The 17,644-nt window shown below is 33.9% G+C and overlaps 3 protein-coding genes across 4 annotated transcripts; 2 read left to right on the forward strand and 1 right to left on the reverse strand.

Annotated features, from left to right (window-relative positions):
- Positions 1-648: 648 nt before the first annotated feature.
- On the reverse strand, positions 649-1,233 carry LOC113711205 (ethylene-responsive transcription factor ERF021-like). Its single transcript, XM_027234384.1, has 2 exons — positions 945-1,233; positions 649-884 (listed from the first exon to the last, which is right to left on the reverse strand). Exons 1-2 carry the CDS (start codon positions 1,231-1,233, stop codon positions 649-651), a joined length of 525 nt encoding a protein of 174 aa, XP_027090185.1.
- A 7,709-nt stretch (positions 1,234-8,942) lies between these two features.
- On the forward strand, positions 8,943-11,176 carry LOC113710850 (small ribosomal subunit protein uS7). Its single transcript, XM_027233901.2, has 4 exons — positions 8,943-9,130; positions 9,904-10,175; positions 10,439-10,642; positions 10,848-11,176. Exons 1-4 carry the CDS (start codon positions 9,047-9,049, stop codon positions 10,900-10,902), a joined length of 615 nt encoding a protein of 204 aa, XP_027089702.2. The 5' UTR covers positions 8,943-9,046; the 3' UTR covers positions 10,903-11,176.
- A 1,136-nt stretch (positions 11,177-12,312) lies between these two features.
- Positions 12,313-17,124, forward strand: LOC113711624 (uncharacterized). 2 transcript variants are annotated; one of them, XM_027234777.2, is made up of 5 exons: positions 12,316-12,828; positions 13,869-13,983; positions 14,069-14,150; positions 15,234-15,285; positions 16,799-17,124. In XM_027234777.2, the coding sequence occupies exons 1-5, from the start codon at positions 12,460-12,462 to the stop codon at positions 16,859-16,861; spliced, it is 681 nt and encodes a 226-aa protein (XP_027090578.1). In that variant the 5' UTR covers positions 12,316-12,459; the 3' UTR covers positions 16,862-17,124. The 2 variants fall into 2 exon arrangements, with proteins under 2 accessions (XP_027090579.1, XP_027090578.1); XM_027234778.2 differs by lacking the exon at positions 15,234-15,285 and having other exon boundaries at positions 12,313-12,828.
- The last annotated feature ends 520 nt before the right edge of the window (positions 17,125-17,644 follow it).

Genomic DNA, 17,644 nt, shown 5'->3' on the forward strand with positions numbered 1-17,644 from the left:
TTTTGGCATTAATTCGGGCAGCATTAACAGATTAATGGCCAGAAAATTACATACCTGATAAATCAATAATGACCAGAAGAGAGCTACGTTGATGAGCCAGTTAACCAGACTAATAACTTGATCATCTTCTTTACCATTTTTACTAAAAAGAATATACATGTATAGCAATATTACGTGGACTATTACTTCCATCTATCATTACCTTCAAACTACAGCCAATCCAACGAGTTGCGAAAGCATACTCCTTTGATGTGTTTGGTGGTCAATCAGATTTCCCAAAAAGAGAAAAGAAAGAAGCAAGAACAATCTTCAATTTATTGTTGGCATGATTAGGGTAACATTGGTTGCAACAACAGATTAATTACACAGATTTGTGACTATCCTTGTGACTTCTTTGTAAATGCTTGAAGAAATCAATGAACGGATATGGGAGAATACTCGGTTTACTTGTCAACTTGTGGATTTTGTGGTACATTCAAGAGATATATAATCATGGTAATATAATGATGTTAAAAAAGTGACGGTGGATGAGATATGATGATACAAGAAAATCCATTTACCTCTTGAATATACCACATAATTTAAAAGTGAGGGTGTAAACCAAGCCTGCCGAAAGATCTCCCATGTCTACTGCCGCTAAAGAGTTCCCTAGTGATTCCACAAGGAATCATCAGGTACTTCTACATAGTCAGTCATTTCATGGTCATAGTCACCTGGAAAAATGACCGGGTCTCCTAAAAACTTTGAGCCAGATGTCATCTCCATCCACATATTGTAATTTGGTGACTCCAATGGCAAGTCGTGAATGGCCTGAATCTCTCTCTGGGAGAGTCCTACTGTGACAGGCTGAGCAACATAATCGACCACGGTAACAGGAATTCCTGCTGCAGCTTGATCATCATAATTATGCTGGTCTCCAATGGACTTCTTCAACAGCAAAGAACCTTCGTGAGCTGCCAATCTCATATCTTCAACACTTGAGCTAGCTGGACTAGGAAGATAATCCACCAAGTGAGGGAAATTTAGCTGGGCCGCCTGCCCCCTCAGGTGAAATGCAGCTGTATCATAGGCAGCAGCAGCCATCTCAGGGGTATCAAAGCTCCCAAGCCATATTCTTCTTTTATCTCCTGCTGGCTCTCTTATTTCAGAAACCCATTTTCCCCATTTTCTCTTCCTGACCCCTCTATAAACAGAAGGGGTTCCAACTTTCTTTTTAACGTTGTTGCTTTCCATTTTTATCAGTCAGGTTTTCAAGGATGGATAATCTGTTGATCAAAACTCAGTGCCATGTAAAAGAATATTCATCCCTTGCCATATATAGTCATTCCAAATTGCTCAGCCTGACGTTCAAGGGTTAGAAAAGGCAGCTTCCGAGTAATTTCAAGGTCGGAGAAATTAACCTTTATTGAAAGTGACCACAGCAAAATAATTAATAATCAATTGGAGAGAAAAAGACCAAATTGTTTCTTATTAATGTAATCTTCATTTGTTTCCCATTTTTACATTGTCCGCGTGCACATTTGTGTTCCAGATATGCGGCTATAAGCCTATAACTCTCTGAAAAATCCTTAGATTTGCATTTATATTAGTACTTACTACTTTTTCATTTTTCACCCAGGGTTCTAGTCTTGTACGAAAATAGAGTGAAATCAATTGGCCCGTGCCCCGTAGAATATGTTCCTGGGAAGTGACGCCAAAAGAAATCTGAAATAGGAAACCTAGCTGGCTAGCTTGATCATTGTCTCCTAGGACTAAACTTCTCTAAAAAAAGAGTAGGGCTGTTTGTGGATAATGATGCTACATATGAAGGATGAAAGCCGTGTTTCCTGTTACATAACAAGGATGTGGTTATTTCAAGAGGAAGAGGTCTTGGTCCAAATCAAGATTCAACACCAATGCTTATTACAAAGCTCAAATTAATTTAAATGACTTTTCTTATTAATTATTGATCCTCGAAATCCTTTCATTTTACCAAATACGAACAGCTACAACATTGCCTTTGTTGTATATGAACTACCTTTTTCTTTTTCTCCTTCTTCCTTTCATTTCCTTTAGTTTCAAGCTTCATCATATCTTCGCATATTTAATTGAAGTTTAAGGTCCATCAAACATTTGAATATTAGTCGAGAAAGTCTTGATTTAGTTACTAAAATTAAGATCTCGAATTTAAACTCTTCTTTTTCTTTCTCCACTTTTTAAATCTCATACTTTCCTTACTTTAAAAAAAAAAAAAAAAAAAACCATTTGAAGTGAGTCACTGGTTATACTCTCTTTAGGGTCAAACCTACGGTGACTTGAAAAACAAGTTTGATATGAATTGCATATACGCGGAATGCAGCACTCCAACAGCATAAATGAAAGCTTAAAATGATAAATTAAATGATCATTAGTTTTTAATATTTAGTTAGGAACAAATGATCAGTACTCTCAAAGCGTATTTATCAAAAACCAAATTAATTATAGTTTGCATGCGTAACCTTTTCGACCATTCTTCCATTCCATACTCAACTTTTGTTATAGACATATTGCACATTAAAGTTATCATTTACTACTATATCGAGGCTGGAAGTTATTTTTGATGCTTTGCATCCTAAAATTACCAATTTTATTTCAAATATCGATAACTTCACGTATAATTAACTATGTCAAATACAGATGCAAAGTATGCTGCAAGCAATTGATGCAAAGTGGAGAAGTGGAAATAATCCTTATGAAACCTGTTGTATGTTTTTCTCTATATGTCGCATATTTTGAGATAGGTCGAAGCATATTGTACCATCCAATATAGTAAATGTTTTCTTGTATCTGCAATTTAGTAATGCTCTTGTGTATGTACCTACAAAAACTGCAGATAGAAAGCCCTTTTTTTCTTCGCAAAATTTTTTCTTCAATAAAGTGTTTGATAAATGAAGCATATATAAGGAGAGGGATAGATTGGATGGTATGGGAGAAGAAAGTGTAAGTGAGAGGTGCTAGTGTCCAAAACCTCACACTTAAAAAAATAAAATAAAAATCAAAGCATATATATATATATATATATATTCCTAGTGAGATTAATTAGAGACTATTCGGATTTATTAAACTATTTCCAAAAAGTGCAAAACTTGGCAAACGTATTGACGTTACAAGTGTTTCATGGTATTGGGGTATCAAAAAAATGAAAACCAATTGGGTTTCTAGTTTATTTGGATAGTGGATTATTTAAACAAATTCATGTGCTTTCATCATCAACACATTTTTAACCACATTTTTATTTTACATATACCATATAAAAAAAGTACTACATTATTTTTTCAAAAACATATCCCAAATAATATACTATCCGATAATATACTATCCAAACAATGTTTGGATAGTATATTATTTGAGATAATTTTTTTAAAAAAATATTGTAGTACTTTTTTAATGCGATATATGTGAAATAAAAAGATGGTTGAAAATGTGTTGATAATGCAAACATATAAATATGTACAAATAATCCAAGCGACAATTGAGGAATGCTTGTGTAATGTAAAATATCGATCCAATGTAAATATCATTACAAGCTAGTATTTTTCTACGTCCCCCCTCCCTCCTCCTCAAATGTGAGCTGAGGAGCAAATAATTCATAAAGAAATTAATTGACGATGAGTGAAGTGATCCAAAACCTAATTAATGTAGGTGAAAAACTTTAGAATATTAGTATGGAACATTCAGTCTTCTAGCAGTAACATGGAGCAAGAAGCATGCTGAAATACGAGGATAGAGTTTGTTAACACAACCTTAACAGTTGCTTGTCAGAGTTGCTTTCTACATGTCCAGATACAAGGGTTCATACTCAATCCACTCACATTCTTTTATCGAAGAAACACCTGTACCTATTTTCAATTAAAAGATTCCTTTCCTTGGATATCGATCTATTTTATTTCTGGAACTTGACTATTTTGTTACATGGATGTGAAGGGTAACGTGCTAATCAACATTGGGTCGGTACCAAAGAGTTTCTCTCTCTCCATTGTGGTCAGATAATTAGAAGTGTCATTCTCGTACATGGTATGAGCTTGAATTGACCAAAGCTCTTTTTAGCTTCTTCCTTTTCTATTTTTGCTTGCCAAACACAAAACTTTAGCTTTATATATATATATATGCTTTATATATACATATATATATTTATTTATTTATTTTATTGTGCGGTATTACAATTACTAGCAATTAATTAAGTTATAGTACAATTTTAGACGTTCCTAAGAAACATGTTTCCTTGTTAATGTCATTCATTCTCAAATTGATAATGTCAATTGAAATCCACTATAGTAATTCCTAAGATCAACATTTGGAAAAACAAAAAATGGGCTTTTGATTTTACCAACATTATCCAACCAATTAGCCTCATCTCTTTCTGAGGACCACAAAGATATCAAAGCGACCAAGGGAATACCAACAAAAGACTCATATTTTATGAATTTAGACTAATTGTTCAAAGTTTCTCATGTGACTGGCCGAAATAATCACTTATAACAGACTCAGATTTTGCCTAGAATTCTTGTTCAAAGTTTCTCATATGACTAGCTGCCTATTTTTTTAATCAGCAATTGTCTTCGAAGTGCCTAACATTGGAACAAAAGCTCTGTATCTGCCGACACAAGCCGCTATCAATACTGAATACTGGTTACTATAAACTTGACACATACTTTGCATTTTGCCAAAGATTTTGTTCAACAATATTGTCGCCCACAAGAACGAAAGTTTGATCAATTTTAGGGTTTTGGACCAGAAGTCCATTGACAGTTAACGTTCTAGAATGTGATTTTTTGGAAGTTAGCTTTTCAAACTGTCACGTTTTGCAAAGCATTTTGATAATCATTTCCATGCTGAGTGATTTTCGTTTCTGTCAATTAAAGCTTTTATTGGAAAATAAATTAATACTAAGGTAAAAGATCTACCTTAAACTTAATCTAAGCACTCTTCAAAATATTGAGTTAAAATGTTGGTCACTTTCTAAGACAAACGAATTACCCAGATACTTTATGCTTAGTACATTCAAGGCGACTGCCTACAAAATACGATCTCAATTCATCCTATTTCTTCCAAGTTGTGATATGGTTAATTGAAGGATGAGCCAAATAAAGATAAAGTTTGATTTTTATTTTTTTTTTGTGTTGTGTTCAAATAGAGATTTCAAACTATTCAAGGAAGAAGAGTGATTGAGGAGAGTTTGACAATCGAACCAAGAACCTTATCATTCAAACTATATGAGGAAGAAGAGTGATTGAGAAAAGCTTGACAATCGATCCATGGACCTTATCATCATCTTGTTAATGTTTCCACCAATTAAGTTAGATCTTAATGACTCAAATATAATCAAAATGTATGCACCAAAAGAGATAAACATGTACACTTTCACAAAAAATATGTAATCACATATATAAAAGGTATAGTCCCTCGTTCGTGATTGTGTATGAGGTATATTCCCTCACTATTAACTTTTGATTTCTTTTGTATTTTTATTCATCGACACCAAAGCAATAATTGAAAAGTGACAATGACCCTAGAAAGAAAGTAATTATAAAAAAAAAAAAAGCATTGCGAGACCATCCAACACAGCATATATAACTCAAATCAACAAATTTTAATTAAAATTGGAAAATTCTGATAAAAGTAAAAAGCAGTAGAATAGAAGAAAGTCAGAGAAAGACATTGACCAATTGAGGCTCAATTAGAATCCAACATGAAACACGTGCAATCAGCTTTGACAAGAACCTCTTCGCAATTGATAATTTTTTAAGTTCTTAAAAAGTGCCAATGAATTTTTTTTTCGACAATCGGTAACAGTCTATTATATATCTATTTCTACTCCTATTCTAACCTATTTTGGGGAGATCCAACTGAGTCTAAAGGAGGGCCGACGGGGACTGAACTACTATCGGATTAGACGAGTGCACTACACACCCGTCTGGATTTAGAAAGCCACAACTGTGGCAATTGGTGGAAGGCAAAATTTGAAAACCCTTGCCACAACTTTAGAAACCCTTGCCTCCCACCCCACCCCACCAAATCTTAAAGACTTGATGGTGGCCATTGCCAATGAATATTTACCTTTGCATATTACTGTGACAAATTAAACTAGAGCTTTAACAATTATAAAATGTTGCCTAGTGGTAATCGAATCTGTGTTGGATCCCTCATAGGTTATTCTAGAACATGGAATTAAGTATATCGGAAATCCTTCACGTGCAAACTTTTGTAGAGTTTTGGTATTTGATTTGATAAGCTCATAGAGACTTCAATGGTGGAGAAATTGGATTATTGTTTCTCTTAGAACAATACATCATGAGCTGGATGGGTTGGTTAGTGAGAACTCATATCATTCATGTCTTCGTGTTTGTGACATACGATCATTCATATAATAATAATGATTGTGAAAGTGAGACTAATTAAAAGAGAAGTGTAATTAACATTTTTCTTGTAAATTATAATTAGTTTAATTCGTTCACACATATAAGAGTTCAACTGATATTAATGTAGCATAATTCTTGAAATATTTTGGTGATCTTAACTCTACATTTAATTTTGGGGGGAATTGTAGTTTTGATCCCTAATGTTTGGACTACGTGCTAAATTGATTCCTAATGTTTCTATCAAAATAAATTTAGTCCCCAAAGTTTGTCATTTTGAGCAAACTTAGGTCAACTAATGGAAATAGAATAATGATTAACAGTCAACATCAAATTATCATTAGTCAACAATTTTGACTTTGCACTTTTGGTCTCTAATGTTTTAATTTTAAATCATTATATTTCTCCAATATTTAAATAGTGATATTAAGGGTTTTAGAATGAATTGAGATATAAATTAGAATGAAATACTATAAAATGGGTAATAAGAATTCTAATTAAACTTTTTTCTTTATTTTTATTTTTATTTCATTTATTCATGCTAATAATATATCATATGTTTCTTTTCTTTTATATAGTTAGTCTCAAATTTGGTATTCTATACATATATATATATATTATTGTTTGTCACTATTAATAATTTATTGATAATGAGTTTCATCATTTTTATTTTTAATGATAATAAAAATTTGATAATATATTATTGTTTGTCACTATTAATAATTTATTGATAATGAGTTTCATCATTTTTATTTTTAATGATAATAAAAATTTGATAATTTATCGATAATGAGTTTCATCATTTTTATTTTTAATGATAATAAAAATTTGATAAAATGTCCTTTTAAAATATAAGAAATATATACTTTTTGTAAATTAATTTGATCTTTTTTTGGGTATTTTAATAGCTTATCAATTGAATTTGAAATGAAACTAGCATTTTATACATATTATATGAACCATTAGATGATTATCAAGGTTATGATTATGCCGTGTCAAAATAAAGTGTTTTATAAAATTTTATATTAGAATAACATGATTGTAGCCTAAAATTATTACTATATTTTATTTTTTATTGCCTTTCCTACCAATTTAAAACTAATTGTTCGATGTTGTAGTTTTAAAGCATTTGTTTTTAATATCTACATACTTTGATAATCATTTAATGGTTCATAGAAATATATATATATATATATATAATGCCAACTTCATTTCAAACTCAATTTAGAACCTATTAAAATGCCAAAAAAATAAAAAAGATCAACTTAATTTACAAAAAGTATATATTCCTTATATTTCAAAGGATATTTAATTATCTGTAGAAATAAAAATAATAAAACTCATTATCAATAAATTATTAATAGTGACAAACAATAATATACATATATTAAATCAAATTTAAGACTATGCATAAGAAAAGAAACATATGATATAATATTAGCATGAATCAATGAAATAAAAAGAAAAAGAATTTTAATTAGAATTATTATTACTCATTTAATATTATTTTATTCTAATTTACATCTCAATTCATGCTAAAACTCTTAGATATCACTATTTAAAAATTAAAGAAATATAATGATTCAAAATCAAAATATTGGAGACCAAAAGTGCAAAGTCAAGATTGCTGACTAACGACAACTTGATATTGACTGTTAATCATAATTCCATTTCTGTTGGTTATCCTAAATCTACCTAAAGTCACAAATTTTGAGGACTAAATTTGTTTTGGTTGAAACATTGGATACCAATTTGACATATAGGCTAAACATTAGAGATCGAAACTGCAATTCTTTCTTTAATTTTGTAACTTTAAGATATATTCTCTATCATTTTGATTTTGATGGCACAATATCATACAGGTAAGTTTGCCAAAGAAATTTTTTTTTTTGAAAAAAATTAAACAATAGTTATTGAATTAATATTTTGTGTAAATATTCCTTGCCCAAATGGAGATTTCTTTTGCTATTGTGCCATAAAGAAATCTCTCTGCTGTTGGCAAAGAAAACATTATTATTTCTTAGTTGTTTGTTTAATCCGCATTCATGTTCCTTTGTTTATGTACTTGTAAACGTGGAATCAAATTTTGAGCTACTATAGTCGAGTATAATGTTGATAGTACAACTATATTTCATACATTCGGTTTCCAAAAAAAAAAATATACATTCATACTCAAAATTGCAATTTCTAGTCACAATAGTAAAAGAAATGACAAGCAAAAGAAATGAAAACCCTCGATGGTTAACCTGTGCTGCAACCCAACTGGGGGCATTAGCCTCCAGACCTAAAAAAAAAAAAAAAAAAAAAAACCTGTGCTGCAGAATTAGATTGGACTGCGTTAAATGGGCCAAGTTTCACCAACACAATTTCAGATGTAATGAGCCAACTTTTTAGTTATACACGAATTATGACTATTGGGCTGGATCAGTTTGGGTCCCATTACTCAAGATCCCTAACCAACTGAAGTTGATTTTGTTGTTGTAGGCTTCGAACGCAAAGTAGGCTTGGGCAAAACACAGAGCTCAGACAGCCCAATTGGGCAATAAAATCCCTCTTCCTGATCTTCCGCGCCTAGGGTTTCTCCAGTCTCTTTTCTACTCTTATCATTCCTTCTCTTTACCCCCCGCACCCCCCTCCCCCTCCAACACACACACACACACACACACAGAGCAATGGCGATAGCTGCAGGTGAGGAGGAGAAGAAGGTTCACAGTGACGTATTGCTCTTTAATCGGTGGGCTTACGACGATGTTCAGGTTTACTGTTTTAACTTTTTTATTTTTTTGGTTCTTTTCTATTTTTGTTCTACATATTTTGCTCGCCTTATTGTTGAAAATCCAGAAGGAAAAGAATTGCTAGACGAATTTTGATGATTTTTAAAAATAGTTTATTATTTAGGTTTGTGGTGGAATCCTATCTTCCTTGGTTACTTTGCCCAACGTTGGGGTTGGAATCGATGTGTTCTCGAGTTGAGCTGAACTAATCTTGCATTTCTGGGGTCCGTATTTGAAGATGATTCATATCTAAATTTTTTCCTGGACTTCTTGTATTAGAATCTGTAGGTAGAGATGCTATCAGAGTAATTAGTAGACTTCGGATGAACATTTTCATATAATTTTAGGATTAATACTTAGGAAAACTATATAAATCACAAGAAGGTTATTGGTTGTGACTTGGAATTAAGGGGCAAAGGCCCATTAGTCTTTCAATTTTGCTGGGTCATATTCTTTAGCAAATAATTGTAATAAGAACTAGACTCGTTAAGATTTAGCTCTTTTGAAATATAGTATGATGACGCTTCCGAACTTCTATATCCTTTTTGGTCTGTACTTTTATTGGACCATTAGTTTTCTGTAGATTATGTTATTCCTGGGAAGTATATTTGTCAAAGTGGGATTCTTGCGATCACTTAAATATGAATTATGTTGCATTTACATTAGTGACATTTCTCCTCTCTCGGGAGTCTGCTGTGATCTATCAAGGAAGATAGGATAATTATTGAACTTTTGGCGAATTTTGGTTTATCCAGGTTGGTGACATTTCTGTTGATGATTACATAACTGCAACTGCGGCCAAGCATCCTGTTTACTTGCCCCACACAGCTGGGAGGTACCAAGTAAAGAGGTTTAGGAAAGCCCAGTGCCCAATTGTGGAGAGGTTGACCAACTCATTGATGATGCACGGGCGCAACAATGGAAAGAAGCTGATGGCTGTTCGTATTGTCAAGCATGCTATGGAAATTATTCATTTGCTGACTGACCAGAATCCCATTCAGGTCATTGTCGACGCTGTCATAAACAGGTAATATGAATTGCTTGATGATTGCTTGTTACACTGGAAGGGGGAAGAATTGGAGAATCAAATTACCAGTGAGAATAGTTTGCTGTCAGTTTATGGGACTGTAGGAAGGTGAAATGGGAAGTGGAATTTTTGTTTGTGTCAAACATTTTCTGATAGAAAAAAATTTGTTATGCCTACTAGTATTCTAGTGCAATAAACTATTCTTGTGCTTTCATTTATATCCTTTAGTTCTTTAATGTTTTTTTTTTATCTGTTTTTTGTAGTGGACCAAGAGAAGATGCAACTCGTATTGGTTCTGCTGGTGTTGTGAGGCGTCAGGCTGTTGATATTTCACCATTGAGGCGTGTAAACCAGGCAATATATCTCCTCACAACTGGAGCGCGCGAGAGTGCTTTCAGGAATATCAAGACAATTGCTGAATGCCTTGCTGATGAACTCATTAATGCTGCCAAGGGATCTTCTAACAGGTAAATTGCTACCTGTTTCTTTTTCAGCTTTTCTTCTGCTGCCATCTGCATAAGGGGTTACTGTGCTTGGTTTTGGGTTTAGCATCTTCTGTATCTTCACTATGTTGACCCTCTCTTTCCAAATGATTGTCTGTAACGGTTATTTGGTATATTGTTTTGACTAGATTTTGCTATATTTACCGATTCCTGTCTTGTGAACATGCAGTTATGCAATCAAAAAGAAGGATGAGATTGAAAGGGTTGCAAAAGCCAACCGTTAGGAGTTGTTCTCTGGTTGAATGGATTGGGAGGGACTTCACAGTTAGACGACGTTTTCGTGCTCCCGGTTTTGCTCCTCTAGTTACTAGTAAATCGTAAATTGAGACTGAGAGGATTTCTAGTAAATCAGTAGAGTTGTATTCTGATGGAATGCTTTGATTTCATTGTTGGACATCTTTTTTTGTTGTTGCCTTCTTACTCTATACCTTTTTTACAAGTAAATCAATAGATAGTGATGGGTTGGATCCATATTTATGAGATTGCAATTTTGGTTAACCATTGCAGCAGTTTTCATTTAATTTTTCGGTTACTATGGCCTTTTAATTGTGTTCAATACCATATTTTTTGCTGAATATTTTGTGTTTGAAGCAACTCCTAGTCACTGTCAGTTTTTTTTTTATGGCTGGTGCATTTGTGCGGTAGACAGGTAACTCAGCAATGGTAATGACAATCTTTAATTTGGTCTATTAGCAGAAAGTTAGCAACTAATGGTAAAAATGAAAGTTAGCGACTGTTAGTGGATGCTAAATTTGTAAAACCATTCGTAAAGTGTACATCATCTGATATGGATTTTGTTAACTCATTATGTGTAGATCATCTGATTGTGATTCGTTGCCCACTTCACACACAGAATTAGGGCAAGTTGATTTGCCACAAATGAGGAGGGTCGCCTGTAATGAGTTGCCAGATGGCTTTTCTTATGAATGTAAGTGCGGTTTTCAAGCAAACCTGAGCAGCAACAAACTGATACCTAGTGGCACCTTTGGGCATAAGAAAACATGGGAAGAAAGTAAGCGGATCAAAATCAAATACGAAGCACGAGAAGGCTTAGTTTTAGTTCAACAGGGAATTTGATTACCAATCGGAATGGGGTAATTCCTCTCTAGCATTTAATCAAATCCTCAATCTTCTGCAATGGTTGCTTAAATGGCAACAGATGAATAAAAACTTGAAAGTTCTAACCTAAATGTCTTAACAGATGAATAAAAACGTGAAACTTCTACTTAGGCCTGCAATCCGCTCGAGCTTGATTATATATATATATTTATATTTTTAATAATAAAATTATATATATATTTTTATTATTTTATTATTTATTAAAAATATTATTTTATTTATTTTTTAAAAATAAAATAATTATTTTTTTATTTTTTTAAGCTCGAACTCATATTTTGAACTCCTTCTCGAGTTTAAATTTTATAAAATTATATTAAAACTCGACTCAATTAGATCAAAATTCAATTCGATTTGATTCGTTTACACCTCTACTTCTAACCTTTCAAATTTGATTGTTATCTTTTAACCGCCACTAACCATGGAAATTGATACGGCACGTTCAAATCAAAATTTTTAGGACTCCAAATTTTCTCGTTATTTCTCTTCGTAATTTTGTCCCGAAAATACTCCTTAAACGTACGTCTGGGCAGCCAAATGCTCCACTTCCTCTTGTCAACAACCAAAGCCGCTAAAAAGTAAAAAAGCGTCCATTGAAGAACAATCGAAAGTGCATCATCAATCAACATTCACTGGAGGTCCAATAGGAAGGAATCAGCATACCAATGAGGATGATGACTTCCACCACCACATCCTACTTTCCCCTCCATCTGAAAACAAACCTCCTTGTCTTTCCCTCCAACAACGTTAACAGCCACGACATGAACAACAACTGCTGCTATGCCACGGGAAGGAGTTATTATTCCATTACTAGTAGCGGCGGTCAAATTAAAAGGAAGTGGGTTCTACGTGCCACCAGCAGCAACCAAGGGGTGGTCGAAACCTCTTTAACTTCACTAGATTCTGCTTCAACTGTTGTCAGGAAGTTTTATCAAGGAATCAATGGCCATGATTTGGGCTCAGTTGAGAACCTTATCGCTGAGAGTTGTGTTTATGAGGACCTTATCTTCCCTCAACCCTTTGTCGGCCGGAAGGTGACCACTGATCAGTAACTACTGCTTGTTATCTGATTATACCTCTTTATCCTATTTTGATATCTGATAAGTACCAGAGTATGCAAAAATACTGGGAAATGTATCTTTGCTTTTCAAGCTCGTATTAACGTAATTACAAGGCTTGTGTGAATGTTTAGAAATTTTGTAGTTAAGAAAAAGAAAATGAAAAGGTAAGGATGCCATGGATGGACGTCATAGTAGAGAGGGAGGGGATGGGAAGTAAGAATGGGGACGACAGGAGCCGAACTCTACTATAGAAACGAGGAAGAAAGATCCTTTATTACCGGAAATGTTCAGATTCTCTAATAAAAAAGATTGGTTATTGAGTAGCAGTTTTTCATACATGATACAACCATTGCTTTTTAACGCTCTCTTTATGTTTTAAGTTAGTTGATGTTGAAAGATGTTACGGAGCTATAAAATAGTAGGTCTACCCAGAAAAAACAACAAATGTGCAGTGTGACAAATATATGGTATGAAGTGGGAGTGGACAGTTTTTTGCAGATATTTTAGATGATTATTTGGTGAACGATTTTTTTTTTTTTTCCCAAGTAGAAATCGAGAGTAATGCTTTTGCACAAATACCTAGTAAAATCTCCAGCTTGAAGCATACGTTCAATTACATTGTTGTTATGGTTCAAGCTCAAGTTTACTAACTCTTTTATGGAGGCTAGCTTGACTGCCTAATTAGATTGAGCTCAAATTAATCAGTTGAAGCTCAGATCGAAGTGATTTGTGTGGATTTTTTTATCAATTTGGTTAAGGCAGCAAACTGAGACTTCCAAGTAATGCTACTGAAATTACACGACAACTGGTTTCTAATACTCAAACATGCCTAATCATACCTAGGGATGATTTTTGGGTATTCCATCAGAATGCTATTCTGTCTACCCAGGTGAAGACCCTGTATGCTTTGAAATCTACCATCAATTATTTTGCTACAGCCCATAATTGCACCATTGATAACTATGTTCTGTTTTCCCGGCAAGCTTTAGTAGATTAACATGATGTTGTTGCAGGCAATCCTAGATTTCTTCAAGAAGTTCATTGATTCTATCAGCACTGATCTGCAATTTGTTATTGATGATATATCTGAGGATGATGTTTCTCGTGTGGGGGTTACATGGCACTTGGGTATGTCCTGCTTTTTTCCTCTTATTTGCTGGTTTTTACCAATTGAATAGCACCAAATTTTGGCTGAAGATAAAACTGCTGGCAGAGTGGAAACGAAAGCCTTTTCCATTTAGCAAGGGTTGCAGCTTTTATCGATTAGAAGTTATGAATGGCCAGAGACAAATAATGTAAGTGGAAAAGTTGGGCTTTGATGCGTGCTAAGTTTCGGATGAATTTTTCAGCATTTTACCCCCTGGGCAGTTACGGCTTTAAAATTTTCAAGTATGTGGCAAAAGAATAAAGAATTGTGATAAGTTGAATAATGTCCCATCTCTATGCTTTCCATTTCAAACTGATTTACACCTAGAGAAGACAAACTGGGAACTGTTTAAGGCGATAATATGTTCTTATTACTCTATCAAATGCCTGATTTAGCATGTATTGGTTGTTTGAGCATTTCCCTCAAACTAAAATGATTTTGGCAATGTCACTGTACTTGAAAGTAGTAGAAGTTGAAGAGAAAGAAAGATTTATATTATGGCAACTTTACATATTATTTGTAGCTTAGCAGAAAAGCATTTCTCAACATGGATGACAGCCTATGTAGCAGAAACTTGCTTCACCTGGAACAATATGCCTTTTGGTTTTAGTCTTATTGGTATACAGCGTCTGAATAGATGCCTTCCCCTTCCAATGAAGTTACCCACACTGGCCTTTTATCTCCTGGAAGATATTGAATCCCAGCTCATCTGTAGAATTTGGATCTTTCCATATAAATTATTTAGCATTGGACTCATTGATTCTGTTTTGTAAGCTATATCTGGAAAATTCATGATATTTGCAGTGGTTTTTATAGTTAATTTTCATCTAAAGAGTGGTCAATTTTAACTTAAATCTTCACTGTCTTGTGGAGAATGTCATGATTCTGTTTTGTAAGCTATATCTGGAAAATTCATGATATTTGCAGTGGTTTTTATACTAGATTTTCATCTAAAGAGTGGTCAATTTTAACTTCAATCTTCACTGTCTTGTGGAGAATGTCATGTATGATATGGAAACAGATAGCCAAGTTATTCAATTTAAGTGATAATCTTTCCCATCCAAAATGGTTTAGTTGCTTTCATGCTTCAGAGTTTGTTGCCTCGGAGAAACTGTGTGTTGTAGTGCCTTATGACTGATAATAAAATATATAGAGGAAATACACACCTCGATAAAATTGTCACTTTTTTGTTTTACCTTGTTATTGTGATACTGATCTTAAACTTATGCAGTTATGTTAGAGACAGTGTGGAACCTGCAGTAAAGCCAGGAGAGTCAGCTCTGGTATTTGTTTTTCTATCCATTTTGACCTATTTCAAATGCTAAATATCTTAAACAGTTCAATTCCACATATTCTCTATACATGCAAACAAAAAGGTTAGGAAGCATGCTTCAATAACAGATGAGCCACAACACCTACAGTAGATTTCATAGTCCCTTGAGAACAAAATAAAGGAAAACAAGTACCTCAGGTGCATGTGTTTTTGAAGGTTTATGAGTTAATATCTGTTTGAGCCAATGTAAATGATACAAGATAGCTCATATCGTGCTTAGCAACAACAAATTCAAAGAACTAAAAGTAATAATCTCTCAAATTTTAAATTGATTTCTCCACTTGCTTCTCATATTTTTAAAGCAAAAATTGTTGAGAAACCAATCAGTGGCTTCTCAGCTATTATCTGGTAAGTTCTTGCAGGGATCACTACTACCAGTGAGGGCTCAATTATTATGGTTTCATTGTTTGAATAGTCGGCATGTTGCTTGAATTTGGACTGCACCTAAGTCTTGAAAAGAGCAATTGAGAATTTCGCAACTTGAGTTTAAATTACATCACACTGAATTTTGAGTTTAACTACACCATGGGTTTCGGCTGTTAGGAATTTTTGTTGATACAATAGACTTTAAATGCCCAGTTGATGTAAATGACCATCTGGCTAAAATTTGAACCTTTTCCCGTTGCTTGCCCCTGCCACTTTATGAATAGGGAGATACTGTTTCAGACATTCAGTTTTTGGGACCACAATTTTTGAGTTTAGTTTAAGAGTCTGATAAACTTCCATCGTCAGCCCAAGTCTTCTCCTTTCTTAATTGAATTTTTTGAAGAAACAAAAGAGCATACCCTCTGATGTCTTTCGCATTTGAAATGACAATAGCGGCTATATTTTGCTCTTTTTCACCTTAAATAATCGCATTGACCAATTTTGCCAAATTTATATGAGCACTAAAACATCTCCAACTGGTCTGTTTTACATACAGGAATATTGAAATTAATCAACTATTTTAGTTGCAAAAAGGTTACATCACTATCAAGATCTCTACAGTTTAGCTCCTTCAGGCTTTTGTACAGTCCTTGTTGCTATTTGATTCTCTTGCATTCCTGATTCTTGCTAGAAAGCTTCAAAAGTTTATTTACTTACTCTGTCATATCTCTTGTCTTAATTTGTTCATCACTTTTTCCTGTTAGGCTCTTTCACTGGTCAATGCTTAAAAAGTGTTGGTTTTCTGTTTCACTCTATTCGTTTAAGGTTGGGATTGCAAATATTGTTACAAAGATTGGCACGCAGATTGGTATCTAATACATCACTTGAACTATGAATACACATTTAACATAGTGATAGTCAAGCTTGCTCAATTGTCGATCACTTTAGCGCATTTGTTAGGCTCAAGTCTTCTCAAAGTATAAATGGATGGTATCTTTGTCTAAAGGTTCTTCCCAGGCACCACCCCTCAATACCCCCTTCCCAAGTCTCAAGCGTTCCCAGGCACGTTTACATTAGTTACCTTTCTGGCTATGCAGGTTGCCATTAGAGGTGTCACTTGGTTACTGCAGCAGTTTCCGCAATTGGCAGAGCGTTTATGAGTTATGACTGAAGCATTTGTTGATTGTACAAAATTTTCTCTTTTCTTTTTCCTTTTACATAATAGATTCCTGTAAAGCATTTGCAATACTGCAGCAGCAAATCTGGATCACATCATTAGTCGGTGCAGTAGTCATACTTCAGTGTATAAAATCTACTGAAAGAAGTGATCGTCAGTTCATTACCTCTGGAAAAACTGCTGAAAGTTTGTCTATTGGTGTATGTCAATCAGAATAGAATCTGCAGATAGCATTTATTTCATGTACATAGCAGTTCTTGCAACAAAATTTGATATCGGATTAGCATTATCTTCTTGATTTGGCAAGGGTGTGCACTTCACAATATTCGTAGACAGAATGAATTCTCTTACACAATATTGCCACATGTAATGGCTTGCTATTCAAATTCAGCCATTCAATCCTCAGGTCGCTGATGGTGCAGAAGGTCCATGGAGTTAATTTACTACATACAACTAAGAAGTACCACTTAAATGTCTGAAATGAAGGCGTGATAAAATTTCAATGACTAACTACGGTGTCCTATGCATATTAAGCCTTTGAATACTATACGGCGTGGTTGATGTCCATAGAAGGAACAACGCCTTTAGCAGTCCTCAATTGTTTCTGTCAGCTTCAGATGACGGAATGAATCTGAAGGCGTTGTTAACTGGCGAGAGAGAAAAAGAAGGCGTGCTTGGTTACACCAGCAATAGAATGCCGCCTTTAGCAGTTAGCTTTTATAGAAGCATTTCGAAAAAGGCAAAAATTACTTGCTAATCCAAAAAT

This window comes from Coffea arabica, chromosome 10e (genome assembly GCF_036785885.1).
Source record: "Coffea arabica cultivar ET-39 chromosome 10e, Coffea Arabica ET-39 HiFi, whole genome shotgun sequence".
Taxonomy (NCBI): domain Eukaryota; kingdom Viridiplantae; phylum Streptophyta; class Magnoliopsida; order Gentianales; family Rubiaceae; genus Coffea; species Coffea arabica.